Source organism: Rhinopithecus roxellana, chromosome 19 (genome assembly GCF_007565055.1).
Source record: "Rhinopithecus roxellana isolate Shanxi Qingling chromosome 19, ASM756505v1, whole genome shotgun sequence".
NCBI lineage: Eukaryota > Metazoa > Chordata > Mammalia > Primates > Cercopithecidae > Rhinopithecus > Rhinopithecus roxellana.
In genome coordinates this window covers 38,915,056-38,931,146 of record NC_044567.1, presented here as the reverse complement: position 1 = coordinate 38,931,146, position 16,091 = coordinate 38,915,056, and the positions used below count along the sequence as shown (strand labels likewise).

The 16,091-nt window shown below is 53.8% G+C and overlaps 1 protein-coding gene and 1 non-coding gene across 2 annotated transcripts in view; one reads left to right on the top strand and one right to left on the bottom strand.

The window, feature by feature from the left end:
* NARF (nuclear prelamin A recognition factor) overlaps positions 1 to 7,555 on the top strand; it is a 29,560-nt gene extending 22,005 nt beyond the window's left edge. The window contains exons 7-11 of the mRNA XM_010354372.2: positions 7 to 136; positions 2,729 to 2,792; positions 3,825 to 3,962; positions 4,503 to 4,660; positions 7,209 to 7,555. Coding sequence (XP_010352674.1) covers positions 7 to 136; positions 2,729 to 2,792; positions 3,825 to 3,962; positions 4,503 to 4,660; positions 7,209 to 7,450 — 732 coding nt within the window. The 3' untranslated portion in view covers positions 7,451 to 7,555. The remainder of the gene's footprint in view (positions 1 to 6; positions 137 to 2,728; positions 2,793 to 3,824; positions 3,963 to 4,502; positions 4,661 to 7,208) is intronic.
* Positions 7,556 to 13,932: 6,377 nt separating this feature from the next.
* TRNAM-CAU lies at positions 13,933 to 14,004 on the bottom strand. The gene has a single exon. It is a non-coding gene; the product is annotated as a tRNA-Met (tRNA).
* Positions 14,005 to 16,091: the final 2,087 nt, after the last annotated feature.

Sequence of the window (16,091 nt, the reverse complement as noted above, 5' to 3'; positions counted from 1 at the left end):
CCACAGAACCTGTCTCCAGAGAAGATTTTCCACGTCATCGTGGCCCCTTGTTATGACAAGAAGCTAGAGGCTCTTCAGGAAGGCTTTCCCCCCGCTTTGTATGGCTCCCGGGGCGCTGACTGCGTGTTAACATCAGGTGAGAGGTGGGTGAGGGCGCACCTGGCCGCTGGGGGATTCTCTGACTGGCCAGTACACACTGGAGCCAGGCAGATCTGTGTCCCAGAGCCATCTCAGTGCCTGCCACTGTGGTCACTTGTCTGAAGTTACTGACAGCTGGGAGGCCAAGACAGGTGGATCACCTGAGGTCAGGAGTTCGAGACCAGCCTGACCAACATGGAGAAACCCTGTCTCTACTAAAAATACAAAAAATTAGCCAGGCATGGTGGCACATGCCTGTAATCCCAGCTGCTCAGGAGGCTGAGGCAGGAGAATTGCTTGAACCCCGGAGGCGGAGGTTGCGGTAAGTTGAGATCATGCCATTACACTCCAGCCTGGGCAACGAGAGTAAAACTTCGTCTCAAAAAAAAAAAAAAGGATGGCTGGGCACGGCGGATCACAAGGTCAGGAGATTGAGACCACGGTGAAACCCCGTCTCTACTAAAAATAGAAAAAACTAGCCGGGCGAGGTGGCGGGCGCCTGTAGTCCCAGCTACTCAGGAGGCTGAGGCAGGAGAATGGCCTGAACCCGGGAGGCGGAGCTTGCAGTGAGCCGAGATCGCGCCACTGCACTCCAGCCTGGGCGACAGAGCGAGACTCCGTCTCAAAAAAAAAAAAAAAAAAGGATAAATCAGGTCTCTGGGAGAACCACTCGGGCCATATGGTGGCCCTGACTTTACATTGCAGTCCGTGCAGTGTACTTACCTCTTGGTAGGAAAGTTGTCTATAGCCATAGTGAGTCTCCTTCTCACAAACCAAGTCTGCACTTAAAACACAAGTGAAGTTTTTTTCATTCAGAGTAAAATGAAAAAGGCACGTTTGCTTCAGGGATGTTGCCTTTACCACTGTATTGGCCACTGCTTTGAGATGTTAAGAGCCTACAGTGAGTTGTGTGTGTGTTGTGAATGGAAGTCATTCCCTGGAATTATATAGAACCCATTCAGAAGAATGTTGACATCAGTTGGTGGGGGAAGCTTAAGACTTTGTTAACATTCTGGTGGAACTGTTTTAATTGGTCTCTGAAAACAGGTCCCTGCAGGTATTTAGATTAGTGGTACGTGAGGCAGAGAGATCAGCTCTCAGGGACAATCTTTAAGGATGCCAATGTCCCTGACAGTCCCCTGACTTGAAATTCTAGCACGCAGATGCCTCTGGAAAGGTCCCCACCCCCCAGGCACAGGCTCCCTGTGGGGTGACGTGGCAGGGGTGTTGAAGGATGAGGGACAGAAGGGCCCTCAGCACTGCCATCCTTCACTCTCAGAGGAAGGGCCCAGGGGCCATCTGCTTGTGTTGACAAAATAAAAACATGCGCAGCAAGCTATCAGAAGAACCATGTCCAGCTATCTTTTTTTCTGAGTGCAGATTTATAGGAAATTATGCTATTTTCTTACCTGTGATTCCAGCCATCTCACAGCATCTGATGTGATGCCACAGCCAGGTTTTAGAGGCTCAGTTTTTCAATTAAGGGTTTTTTCAGGCATCCTCATGTAAAAGGAAATACAGAAAGAGGTTTTCACTTTCAGTTGATCTCATTGCAGAATAACCATATGTCATGTAAATGTAGCTGGGTGCAGTGGCTCAGGCCTCTAGTTCTAGCCACTCAGGAGGCTACAGCTGGAGGATCACTTGAGCCCAGGAGTTTGAGACCTCGCTGGGCAACACGGTGAGACCTTGTCTCTTTTTTTTTTTTTTTTTTTGAGACACAGTCTCACTGTGTTGCCCAGGCTCTGCAGTGGCTCCATTGCAGTTCACTACAACCTCCGCCTCCCAGGATCAAGCGATTCTCCTCCCTCAGCCTCCCAAGTAGCTGGGATTACAGGCGCACACCCATGCAAGGCTAACTTTTGTATTTTTAGTAGAGAGGGGATTTTGCCATGTTGGCCAGACTGGAGACCTTGTTTCTAAAAAAAAAAAAAAAAAAAAAAAAATGGGCTGGGCACAGTGGCTCACACTTGTAATCCCAGCACTTCAGGAGGCTGAGGCAGGCTGGTCACCTGAGGTCAGGAGTTCGAGACCCGTCTGGCCAGGCATGGTGGTGGGCACCTGTCATCCCAGCCACTCAGGAGGCTGAGGCAAGAGAATCGCTTGAACCCGGGAGGCAGAGGTTACAGTGAGCCAAGATCGCACCACTGCACTCCAGCCTGGGCAGCGGAGGTGAGACTCCATCTCAAAAAAAAAGAAAAAAAATGCAACCAGTATACATTTCGCCGTCCTGTCTCTGTGAGCTTGTTATAACAAAAGTTTTCTGTTTCATACAAAGTGGACCAAAAAAGTTTACAGATTTTCCACATGGGAAAATCATGGAGAGATTGTTGACGTAAATGCCACAGTTCGAGGGCAGAAAGAGGAATGGAAAGAGGAATTCGAATTGAATTCTGCTTACATTTTATTAGTGTTTGATTTTATTGGCCTCACTTTGCCCTTTAGATGGACTCCACTCCTGCTGTCTGTGATGGAGATTTCATAGGAGGGAGGTCATCCAGGGTTACTAATGTCAAATTTCCTGCAGGGGAAGAAAAGTTCCTGTGGCCACCTGTGTCTTTTCAGTGTCTCTTACTTCGTTTGTCTGTAGGTGAAATAGCTCAAATAATGGAGCAAGGTGACCTCTCAGTGAAGGATGCTGCCGTCGACACTCTGTAAGTGGCTTATCTGGGGAGAGTCCTCTGGAGGGCAGGACCTCCCGTCAGCCCTGCCAGCCACCTGACAGGCCCAGGGCTGCCCTGCTTTATGACGAGGCCATGTGAAGCACTGAGATGCAGTCCCCCAGGCCCCCGCCACAACCCTCAGCCATCCTTCTAGCTGTTGAGTGGGATACCATTCACCAGGGCTGCCAGGGAGTCGGGAGGCTTGGCGGGCTTCCATGGTGCGATTGCCACCCCAAACCCTCGAGGAAGGACGAGAAGCACAAACAGCTTTGTCCTCGCTGGGGCAGGGCCGTTCGTGTGTGCACCAGCCCCCTTCTTCCTGGGTGCCGTCTGTGCCTCACGTTCCACGTTCCACTGTGGGGCAGTGGGGCAGCTCCCTCAGGCCCCTTTGCAGCAAGAGTGGCAGGCTGGGTTCTGCTGGGGGCGGTGACCTTGATACCCAGCAAGGTCTGGGGCTCCTGCTGCACCCCAGGCACTGGGCAGAGGGCACCGCAAAGGCAGCGGCGTGTGTCCTCACAAACACTCCGCGTCCCAGGTGCTGCATTCATGCCCTTTTGGGGGAAGGTGAGATAGAAGTTAAGCATCTGTGGGGCCATGCGTGTGGTGGCTCACACCTATAATCCCAGTACTTTGGGAGACTGAGGTAGGAGGATGGCTTGAGTCCAAGAGGCTGGGGTTGTAGTGAGCTATGATTGTGCCACTGCACTCCAGCCTAGGAGACAGAAAAAGACCCTGTCTCAAAGAAAAGAAAAAGACCATAAGCATCTGGAGTACCTGCAAGAGCCTATGCATGGGCTCGGCGTGACTGAGAGTCCTCCGCCTGGCCCGAGCATCAGGCAGGCCCTCCCGAGACCCCTCAAGATGCTAGAAATGGGACTTTCTCCAAAGTTTAAACATTTGTAGAGGATTTAGCTTCTTTGGTGGTGACCTTGGATTGTGATGCCCTCTGGAAGTCTGGTTTCACTCTTGCTGTCACTGTACATTGGCATTCATGAAGGACTTGTTTTTTCTCTGCCTGGTGAGGTTTGGAGACTTGAAGGAGGACAAGGTGATGCGCCATGATGGAGCCAGCTCGGACGGGCACCTGGCACACATCTTCAGACATGCGGCCAAGGAGCTGTTCAACGAGGACGTAGAGGAGGTCACTTACCGAGCCCTGAGGTGTGGGGCAGCGTCCACAGCCTGTCTGTGCCTGTGCGCAGCACGTGTGCATGTGTGGATCTGTGCATGTGGCAGTTCTATGTATGGAGTTTACACCAGTCAAAATCAAAAGGGCTTTTTTGTGTTTATTTAGACCTTTTATTTTGCTGACATTCCAAACTTACATTAGAAAGTGTTCTTGGCCGGGTGCGGTGGCTCACACCTGTAATCCCAGCACTTTGGGAGGCCGAGGTGGGTGGATCACAAGGTCAGGAGATCGAGACCATCCTGGCTAACACGGTGAAACCCCGTCTCTACCAAAAATACAAAAAATTAGCCGGGTGTGGTGGTGGGCGCCTGTAGTCCCAGCTACTCGGGAGGCTGAGGCAGGAGAATGGTGTGAACCCGGGAGGTGGAGGTTGCAGTGAGCCAAGATTGTGCCACTGCACTTCAGCCTGGGCAACAGAGCAAGACTCCTGTCTCAAAAAAAAAAAAAACAAGTGTTCTTAAGTCACAGATAAAGGACTTGATGGATCAAAATTCTCTGTGTTCATTTTGTAGAAACAAAGACTTCCAAGAGGTCACCCTTGAGAAGAATGGGGAGGTGGTGTTACGCTTTGCTGCGGCCTATGGCTTTCGAAATATCCAGAACATGATCCTGAAGCTTAAGAAGGGCAAGTTCCCGTACCACTTTGTGGAGGTCCTCGCCTGTGCTGGAGGTGAGGCGCCAAGAGCAGCATCTGGCTCTGTCCCCCACGGGTGCTCCGGCCACACTGGTCCTGCAGCCGCCAGAGAGACGGTGTTCTTGGCCACCCAGAGCCTCTCTCAGCCCCGAGAGCTGTGTAGGGTGTGGATGTCCCGTGGGGCTTGTGCTGGGACGCTCTGGGCTCTGTTGGTTTTCCTCTTTCCCTCGCCCGGCATAGCGTGTGGGCATTCTCTTGGGACGTGCCCTCGGGAGGCCCCACATGGCACCAGGTGAGACTCAGCCCAGCGTGTGGGCATTCTCTTGGGGATGTGCCCTCGGGAGGCCCCACGTGCACCAGGTGAGACTCAGCCCAGCGTGTGGGCATTCTCTTGGGGATGTGCCCTCGGGAGGCCCCACATGGCACCAGGTGAGACTCAGCCCAGCGTGTGGGCATTCTCTTGGGACGTGCCCTCGGGAGGCCCCACATGGCACCAGGTGAGACTCAGCCCAGCGTGTGGGCATTCTCTTGGGACGTGCCCTCGGGAGGCCCCACATGGCACCAGGTGAGACTCAGCCCATGGCAGCTGGCTTAGAGAACAGATCACAAGAGTCGAGGCCACCCTGCCTGGGAGAAACACCCCTGCCTCCTGCCAGGCGCCAAGGATGAGCCAGCTCTGTCCTGAGTGATGGGAGAGAGCAGTGAGAGGTGGAAGCGGGAAGGGGTATGACCCAGCCTGGGCCTGAGGGGCTCCCTTGCTGCTTGGAGGGAGGGTGGGCCACTGTGGGCTGCGATCATCCAGGCATGTGAGGAAGGGTCCCCACCCGGGGCAGGGAGAGTGAGAGGACAAGAGGAGGCCAGGACAGGGTGGAGGTCTCCGGGAAGGATGTGCTGAGGGTGAGTGTCAGGGACGAAGGGGACCCCCTGCCCCTGACCCTTGGTGGTCCATCTGCGCCCCTGGTGGGGAAAGGAGGACCTCTGTGCCATTGTGAGTCGGGGGGGGCACCACGAGGGACTCGAGTGGAAATGCCGGGTACAGGTCAGTGGGAGGAGTGGCTCCACTGATGTTAGATGAGTGGGACAAGGTGTGAAGCCACAGGACGGGAGGGGCCCCTGGGCAGGGCACAGACAAGGGTGCAGTTGGAGGCCCTGCCGTAGTGTCCTTCAACACAAAGGAGGGGAGGCCCCAGCCAGCACTGACAGGAGGGTGAGGGCAGAGAGGCGAGCATGTGGCCTTGGAGGCCTCACTGAGCATTCTGGGGGCATGGAAGGGTCAGTCCCACAGCTGGGCTGAGGAGCAGCCGGGAGGTGGGCCATGAAGCAGGGCCTCTGGGAGGGCCTCTGCATGCAGGCGGGTGGAGCTGGGGCCTGAGGAAGGAGAAGGTGCAAGCCAGCCCCCTGGGAAAGTGAAGGTTGGAGACCAACTGGGGTGCCACCCTGCAACCCATGGGGAGTGAAGTTTAACCAGGGAAATTTGCTCCAGATTGTTTTAAATGAACTCTTAACACTACTAAGAGTGACATCATCTAACATGCTGGAGAGTAAGTAGCATTAATAAATACGAGACACGTTTTTACTCAGGCCAGTGTTGGGTGTGTGGGCTCATGGCTGGGCTCACAGCTCAGCTGCCTCCGGTGCGGCCTCCAGGCAGGGCCCAGCACACTAACGTGTGGTGCAAGCAGAAGTGGTTTTACTGCTTGTTTGTTCACAATCCCTGTGCTATCTTGGTTTTGCCAAATTCCAAGAGAAGTTGGAAATCGGGATTTGCATACAAAGCCACCCAGTTCTAAAAGGCAACTTAAGTTTTAGGTAAAACCATTTTATGGGTGATATAAATGGGTAAGAATGAGAGGTACATGGGTCCGGGTGCAGTGGCTCACGCCTGTAATTCCAGCACTTTGGGAGGCCAAGGCAGGCGGATTACCTGAAGTCAGGAGTTCAAGACCAGTCTGGCCAACATGGTGAAACCCTGCCTCTACTAAAAATACAAAATTAGCCAGGCATGGTGGCACACACACCTGTAATCCAAGGTACTTGGGAGGCTGAGGCGGGAGAATTGCTTGAGCCCAGGAGATGGAGGTTGCAGTGAGCCAAGATTAAGCCACTGCACTCCAGCCTGGCCAACGGAGAGAGAGACTGTCTCAAAAAAAAAAAAAAAAAAAAAAAGAGAGGCACACAGGGCTATGAGTCTGGGATTAGTGTCCCTGAGGGCCTTGGGGAAGACCCTGGCCTATGTAGCCAGCCGTAGCCTTACACCACGCAACGTTCCACGTTCCCTTCGTTCCTCTCCCGCTTCCAAACTGTCTTCCCTATGAGGCAAAAGCTTCCTTAAGACTATCCTGGCTGGGTGCGGTGGCTCATGCCAGTAGTCCCAGCTTGAAGCAGAAAGATTGCCGCTTGAAGCCAGGAGTTCAAGATCAGCCTGGGCAACATAGCGAGACCCACCCTGCATCCCCCAGTCTCTACAAAAAATTTAAAAATTAGCCAGGCAAGGTGGTGTGTGTCTGTAGTCCTAGCTGCTCAGGAGGCTAAGGCGGAAAGATCGTCTGAGTCCAGGATAAACTTACCTGTGTTTATCTTTCAGGATGTTTAAATGGCAGAGGCCAAGCCCAGACTCCCGATGGACATGCGGATAAGGCCCTGCTGCGGCAGATGGAAGGCATTTACGCTGACATCCCTGTGCGGCGTCCAGAGTCCAGTGCACACGTGCAGGAGCTGTACCAGGAGTGGTTGGAGGGGATCAACTCTCCCAAAGCCCGAGAGGTGCTGCACACCACATACCAGAGCCAGGAGCGCGGTGCACACAGCCTGGACATCAAGTGGTGAAGTCAGGCCAGGGCCTTCCAGCTGCTCTTAGGGCCAGAGCCACTCTCAGTAGAGGGAGGGGCTGCCCCGAGTGGAGTATTAAAGACACTTAAGAAAACTGCTCAATGGGTTACTTTGGTTTCTCAGAGTTCCCTGCTATCCCGTTTATTGGAAGCCCCTCAGGCAGTTTCATGTGGTGCTATCTTCATAATAGGTGTGGGATTGGAACTTTTTTTTTTTTTTGAGGCGGAGTCTCACTCTGTCGCCCAGGCTGGAATGCAATGGCGCCATCTCAGCTCACTGCAACCTCTGCTTCCCGGGTTCAAGCGATTTCTCCTGCCCCAGCCTTCCGAGTAGCTGGGACTACAGTTGCACACCGCCGTGCCCAGCTAGTTTTTGTATTTTTAGTAGAGATGGGGTTTCACTATGTTGGCCAGGCTGGTATTGAACTCCTGACCTCCTGATCCACCTGTCTTGGCCTCCCAAAGTGCCAGGATTGCAGGCGTGAGCCACCGTGCCTGGCAGATTGGAACGTTTTGACATGAAAGGAGCACTTCCCTGATTTATCCCTTTATCCTAAGATTGTGAAAAAATCCCAAAGAGTGAGAATGGAGGCCGAGCGCGGTGGCTCAAGCCTGTAATCCCAGCACTTTGGGAGGCCGAAACGGGCGGATCACGAGGTCAGGAGATCGAGACCATCCTGGCTAACCTGGTGAAACCCCGTCTCTACTCAAAAATACAAAAAACTAGCCGGGCGAGGTGGCGGGCGCCTGTAGTCCCAGCTACTAGGGAGGCTGAGGCAGGAGAATGGCGTAAACCTGGGAGGCGGAGCTTGCAGTGAGCTGAGATCCGGCCACTGTACTCCAGCCTGGGCGACAGAGCGAGACTCCGTCTCAAAAAAAAAAAAAAAAAAAGAGAATGGAGACAGACTACTGTATTTTAAGTTTTAAAAAAATTCCAGAAAGTGTCCTGTGATGAGCTAAGACCCCCAGAGGTTGTAACACACATGCCTCAGAGGTGATTTGATGCGGGAATGAGGGCAGAGGCGGGGCAGCTGTGCCTGTGGACTCCTGTGGCCCTGGGGTTGTTAGGGCAGGCAGTCCACAGTCCCAGATTCCTGCCCATTTTGGCTCTTTTACCCACTCATATTTTCCTTGAAAATGTTTTTGACAGAACATTAATAACTGTCAGCCTTTTAGAATCAGGAGACTCGTACACAAATCTGGATTTCCAGCTTCATTAGAAAAACTGTAGTTTCTGACAACAGTAGGCCCCATTCCTCAGAGCCAGTCACCACTCTCCTCCCATTCCCCACAGCCAGTCACCACCCTCCTGGACCACACTCAGGGCCCTGGAGGCCTGGCGACCCAGGCCCCAGCTCAAACTTGTACATTCAGTCTTTGAGTTAGACTTGCACTGCAGCAAGGGAAGGGCCTGACAAGGGTGGCAGACACAAGAGTGGAAAATTGAGAAGGCTGCCTACACAAGCTGGGTGGGTGCGGGCGAGCCCCAGCTCCTCAGCACTGTTGTGAGGTGGGAGTCAGGGGTAAAGGCTCTGTCCGACCCTGAGGGGTTGAGGATGCTCGGGTGGTCCAGCCTCCCGCAGAACACTTCCCCGTCACCCTTCGCAGACAGGTTTCTTCTCACACACAGCCCTGGCCCATCCACTCGCCATGAAGCCCTCTGTGCTCAGGGTGATGGAGCCCCCTCCATTCTGGCACTGCACTGCGGGCATGAGCTTGCCTTAAAAAGAAAGGAGAGGCTAGGCATGGCGGCTCTTGCTCTATAATCCCAGCACACTGGGAGGCCAAGGCGAGAGGATTGCTTGAATCCAGGAGTTTCTATGTGGTGAGACTCCATCTCTACAATTTTTTTTTTTTTTTTTTTTTTTTTTTTTTGAGACAGAGCCTCAGTTTGTCACCCAGGCTGGAATGCAGTGGCGCGATCTTGGCTCACAGCAACCTCCACCTCCTGGGTTCAAGTGATTCTCCTGTCTCAGCCTCTGGAGCAGCTGGGCTTACAGACGCATACCACCATGCCCGGATAATTTTTGTATTTTTAGTTGAGACGGGGTTTCGCCATGTTGATCAGGCTGGTCAGGCTGGAACTTCTGACCTCAGGTGATCCGACCACCTCGGCCTCCCAAAGTGTTGGGATTACAGGTGGGAGCCACTGCAACTGGCAAAAAAATTTGTTTAAAAAGGAGAAAGCAGTTTAACCATTAACAGTGAAACGGAGCTGGCAGACACCTGAAAATCCGCGGACTGCGCAGCTGTACCCTAGGGCTCCTCCCAGGAGAAGAGAGATGTCAATGTGGCCAGAGGTGTCCTGAAGCACTGGGATTGGGTTAACTTGAGTGATGGCCTTCCCAGCCCTCCGTGCTGCAGAGTCTCTCTACGCTAGGCTGCCTTCATCTCACTCTGTGCTGTGCCTGTGCACCTGTCTTGTGGATAACTGCGTATATTGTGTTCCATTGCCTGTCTTGCTGGATGACTGCATATATTATGTTCAGTTGTGTATTTGTTTTGCTTTCAATCTATATACAGTTGGGTTTCCAACCTCTGATTCTGGAATAAACAGTTGCAGCGTGTCTGAGTGAACGGTTGAGTGAACCTAGCCACCTGCTGCCCCAGCAGGGCCACATCATGTGGTGTGTTGCTGTCCTCACGATGGCCACGCCAGGTGGCCTCGCCTGTGCTTCCTGAGCTGCCGTCTGGTGTGGAGTCAGGAGAGTCCTCTGTCTTCCTCCAGGAAGATGCTCACCAGGCCTAGAGCACCAGGTGTCGGCAGAGGACCACCCTGTTACAGTGAAGAAATCGCCTCCCGCAGTAACCACTGCACAGGGCACCACAGCTGGCCTGCCATGAAGCCATCCCTGCAGGTCGTGTGGGGAGGCCAGGCTGAGGGACTGGGCACCAACATGAGATGCTAGGTGGGTTATAGCTATGGGCACTGTGTGCATTTTCTTCTGCACAGGAGAAAAGTGGCGAGAGTTCCTTCATTATAACCGGAATGATATTAGCGGTCAGACCAAGGCGCCTAGATGTGGTGCGAGGCAGCACACTGGTTGGGGAGGATGGTGTGCCCGGCCCGTGCCCGCTGGTGAGCCAGGGTGGTCCTGGCGTGAGGCAGCACACTGGTCCAGGGGGATGGTGTGCCCGGCCTCTGCCTGCTGGTGAGCCAGGCTGGTCCGGGGGGATGGTGTGCCCAGCCCATGCCCGCTAGTGAGCCAGGCTGGTCCTGGCGTGAGGAGGAAGAGGAGGAGAAGATGAGCCCTGGTGGCATCCCGTGCTGGCACCACCATGTAGGAACACAGCCGTGTGTGCTCTGGTGCTGCCGTGTACTGCAGGGGCCCGAACACGTCTGATCTGATAAACATGTTGCCGTCCCAGTGAATAGATCTGCTCTTTGGTGCCTGTGGTCTGAGCAGCAGAGCCCAGATATCTCAATTCCATTTCCACCTGTCCTGAGAGCTTACACTTGTTGCAGCCAGTGTAGACTGTCCACACTGGTCCTTCCTCAGTGTTGCTGGAGTTGCAAACGGGCTCATCCACTGTGCCCACCTGTTGGTTTGCTGCTTGCCTGGGGTGTGGATCTAGGCTGAACCCGTGGGTGTGTGCTGGCTTTGAGGGTGTCCCATGGCCTCATCTGCGGGCCCAGAGCTGAGCAACTGAGGTGTCTGGACACATGGCCTCCCACAGTCATGTGACCTTCACGCTGAGTCTAGGCCAGAGATATCAGAGGAGGGAATGGTGGCTCAGGCAGGGGCTGACTTGCCAAGGCCACTTCGCCTCTAGATGGGGCCCGGTGTTTATGTTTCCACTGCAAACAGAGCATCTGTCTAAAGCAGATCAACCCTCAACTCATGGTTAGGAGCCCTCAGTCCACCGCTGCAGAGGGCGAGCTGTCGGTTTTGGATAGAGGCTGGCTCTACTTTCTGAGCCTTGTGTTCTGAAATCAAGGAGAGCAGGTGCCAGGGCTGAATGCTTCAAAGTTGAAATGCGAATTGTCCAATAGGCAAAGATTTTTATTAAGCACTCAGCTCAGTAAGAAGAGGGAGTGCTCACAGCTGCTGGCTAGAGTGCAGTTTGGCAGTAACACCCCAACTTGATAAAAGACATAAATAGCTCATGCCTGTAATCCCAGCACTTTGGGAGGCCGAGATGGGCGGATCACGAGGTCAGGAGATCGAGACCATCCTGGCTAACATGGCGAAACCCTGTCTCTACTAAAAACACGAAACATTAGCTGGGCGTGGTGGCGGGCACCTGTAGTCCCAGCTACTCAGGAAGCTGAGGCAGGAGAATGGCATGAACCTGGGAGGCGGAGCTTGCAGTGAGCCGAGATCCTGCCACTGCACTCCAGCCTGGGCAACAGAGTGAGACTCCGTCTCAAAAAAAAAAAAGGTCGTATAGCTTAGCTGTTAGGAACTTTCCCTGGAGCAGTCCACCTCACAGGTGCCCAGTGCGCAGGACCTGGAGGATGTCTGTTCTATGTCTGCATTTGCTGTAAACAAGCTGCAACAGCGAACTAAAAGCCCATCGGGGCAAGTGTCAGGACATCCAAAGCTGGGGTTCTAGGAGTGGTTAAAGTATAAAATGGATGTTTACGTCCTGACATGGACTTTTTTTTTTTTTTCGAGACAGGGTCTGACCCCGTCACCCAGGTTGGATTACAGTGGCACCATCATGGCTCACTGCAGACTCAACCTCTCAGACTCAATCAATCCTCCCACTTCAGCCTCCTGAGTAGTTGGGACTGCAGGCATGCACCATTCCTCCCAGCTAATTTTTTGTACTTTCTGTGGAGACAGGGTTTTGCCATGTTGCCCAGGTTGATCTGGAACTCCTGGACTCAAGTGATCTTCTCCCCTCAGCCTCCCAAAAGTGCTGGGATTATAGGTGTGAGCCACCGCACCAGCCTGGTTTGAAATTTGATTAGAATAAGAAGGAAAACCTGGCAAGGCAGAGTGACAGATACGGCATCTGCATGGTGAGTGTGGACGAGTGGCAGTGGAATTGGGAGGAGGGACTGGAGCGGGAGCAGTGGCTGCCAACCACTGCCAACACTTTGCCTCCTCTCTGATGCCCCTAAGCCTTCCTCTCATATCGATCTTGGCAGAATCCTCCTGTTCCTCTGTCTTCGGCTTTGGCCACCATCAGGGTGTGTGTCCTGCAATTTCCCCACTCCTTTTTGCCCTGTTATGGAAAGACCATGTAGCAGCTGGCACTCCTTCCCCACTCCAGGCCCAGAGCACAGTGTTTGCAACTGTCCTGGGCTCTGGTACCTGAGGAGTCTGTCCCTGAGCCAGTCTGGACACAGACAGCCAGGCAGTAGCACTGGCACTTTGGGATGTCAGTGCCATCCTCATGGGTACTGTGTCCATGTGGGATGCCAGGCCCTGGTGGTGGGATGTACGGGGAGTGAGTACTGCGGCTGCATTTCTCTCCTGTTGGAGGGAGGTTCTCACCTCCAGCTTCTGATGTCAGTGGAGCAGGAATGCCAACCCAGAGGACCATAACATCCCAGCCCCAGCCCCCGCTCCTTTTTTTTTTTTTTTTTTTTTTTTTTTTTTTTTGAGACAGGGTCTCATTCTGTCACCCAGGCTGGAGTGCAGTGGTGCAATCTCAGCTCACTGCAGCTTCGACCTACCAGGCTCAAGAGACTCTCCCACCTCCCAGGTAGCTGGGACCACAGGCACATACCACCATGCCCGGCTAATTTTTGTATTTTTTGTGGAGACAGGGTTTCACCATGTTGCCCAGGCTGGTCTCCAACTCCTGACCTCAAGCGATCCACCTGCCTCAGCCTCCCAAAGTGCTATGGTTATAGGTGTGAGCCACTGCACCTGGCCTTGATCTTCTAGCCAAAACTAGAGAGAGAGAGAGAAAGACAGAAAGAAAGAACGTTAAAAGGGAAAGAAAAGGCAGGAACCCCTAAGCCCACACCCTCAGGAAAGGAAGGGAAGAGGATGGGGATCCAGCCAGACCCTTTTGTCAGGAGAACACTTGCTGGGTTCAGCAGGGGTCCCTGGTGAGTCGGTTGACGGCAAGAGACTCCCTGGCAGCCAGACAGGGAGAAGGGTGCCAGCCTCTGCAGGCACCTTTGGCCACGTGGAGGAGCAGACCTAAGTGTGGCCAGGGAGGTTTCAAAACCTCAAAAACGCTGCAGACAAAGGATGCATGTACTGTGCCTAGACCCTGTTCTCTAAGCCACGAGCAGGTACTGATGTGGGGGTCCCGGGCCAGGTGGACACACAGAGAAGAGGACTGAGGAGCAGAAAACCCTCTTCTGCCCAAGTCAGGGAGTGCAGAGGGCAGTAAGCCCACTAACTGCGGGACTAGGCTGTGAGGCAAGGTGGGCTCACAATCGAGATTTGAACTCGGATTGCTGCCGCAGCCCCATCCTCCGTGCCTTTGACACGACCAGGGATATTACTGGGGCCTGGGGAGGAATTAGAAAAGGGCCCACAGGTTACCCAGTCAGGAAGGAAAACAAATCCATAGCAGAGGATGGTTTCGATCCATCGACCTCTGGGTTATGGGCCCAGCACGCTTCCGCTGCGCCACTCTGCTGACTGTGAAGCGGTAGCTTGAGTCAGGCCATGACCGCACGAGTCATCTTCCTGCAGGCGGCGACCTCTACTGGCCAACAGGGGCCAACCGAGGACTGACTGGGCAAGGCACATGCTCAGCCTACTCCTCTTCTCTCAACTTCTTATAGATAAAACTCTCTGGGGCCAGGCGCGGTGGCTCAAGCCTGTAATCCCAGCACTTTGGGAGGCCGAGACGTGGTGGATCACGAGGTCAGGAGATCGAGACCATCCTGGCTAACACAGTGAAACTAAAAAATACTACTAAAAAATACAAAAAAATTAGCCGGGCGAGGTGGCGGGCGCCTGTAGTCCCAGCTACTCGGGAGGCTGAGGCAGGAGAATGGGCGTAAACCCGGGAGGCGGAGCTTGCAGTGAGCTGAGATCCGGCCACTACACTCCAGCCTGGGCGACAGAGCGAGACTCCGTCTCAAAAAAAAAAAAAAAAACTCTCTGAATTCATGTCCTTTCTGTTGTTAAAACATTGGCTGGAGGCCAGGCACGGTGGCTCACACCTGTAATTCCAGCACTTTGGGAGGCCAAGGTAGGCAGATCACCTGAGGTCGGGAGTTCGAGACCAGCCTGACCAACATGGAGAAACCCCATCTCTACTAAAAATACAAAATTAGCTGGGTGTGGTGGCGCTCACCTGTAATCCCAGCTACTCGGGAGGCTGAGGCAGAATTGCTTGAATCCAGGAAGTGGAGATTGTGGTGAGCCGAGATGACACCACTGCACTCCAGCCTGGGTGACGAGCGAAACTGTCTCAAAAAATAGTAAAATAAATAAATAATGTTGGCCGGGCACAGTGGCTCACACTGTAATCCCAGCACTCTGGGAGGCTGAGGCAGGAGGATCACTTGAGCTCAGGAGTTTGAGACCAGCCTGGGCAACATAGGGAGACCCCAGCCTCTACAAAAAAATACAAAAAGAAAAAATGGCCAGGGGTTGGCAGCGAGCGCTTGTAGTCCCAGCTACTGAGGAGGCTGAGGTGAGAGGATCGCTTGAGCCCAGGAAGCAGAGAGCAGAGATCGTGTCACTGCACTCCACCCTGGGCGACAGAGCCAGACCCCGTTCTCAAAAAAAAAAAAAAAAAAAAAAAAGCTGAAACTCCTGGGATCCAGCTGAAAGTATGAGCCGGCACACTCAAAGGAGACAGGTGCAGCTAGTCTAATGAACTGTCTGTGAGGAGCATCTTGACACAAGCCACGGTCAGCACGGAGGCCTGACCTGGAGGTAATGGGATGGGCCACCAAACAGGAGGCATGGCTCTCCTGAGAGGAGCCATCGACCCTTGGTCAGGCAGAGAAAGAGCTGAGGAATATTCAAGCCTCTCCTCCACCCCCCACTCCCCTTGCCAGTGCCTCCCACTGGCTGCAGCCGCGTAGCTGTCTTGCCCGCTGCCTTCCACCTCAGGTAAGAAAGGCGGAGGTGGGCCTAGAGGACACATCCCAAAGCACTACAGGAAAGCAGCTGTGGTCCTACACGTATGGCCACGTTGCCAAGAGCACTGGAGGGAGGGGAGGCTGCAGCCAGGGAACTCTGTGATGCTGCTGGCACCCGGCAGGGCACAGGGTGCAGCCCTGGGCTCAGAACCTCCAGACTGGGGGCTGCCGATGGGGTGAGGCTCCCTGTGCTGCACCTACAGGCCTGTACTGCAAACCTTCACCTCCGCAGTCTAATGGGTGTTGTGTCAGTCTTACAAACCCAAGCACACAGATACAGGAACAGAGGTGAAAAGGTGTCGACTGGGAGAAGACAGGTAAGTTCAGGACTGTCCCGGGCTGGACCAAGCTGCTAGGCTCAAAACCAGATTGGAGGGTTGGTGTCAAAAGCTTGCAGATGAGGTGTGTAGGATGGACTTCTTGGAACAGACCCAGAATTTGAGAAGAGATGGTCCCCACTCTTCTGGGTGTAGGAGGCAATCTAAAGATGCTGGCCAGACTCTCTCCAGCCACCTTAGTGATGCTTGTTTTATGGCATCGGACCAAAATGGTCATGAGGACACGGAAGGAGGGCACATCCAGGCTTCTTTCTTCGTCAAGCCTGCCCGGGCAAGGGCTCCTGCTA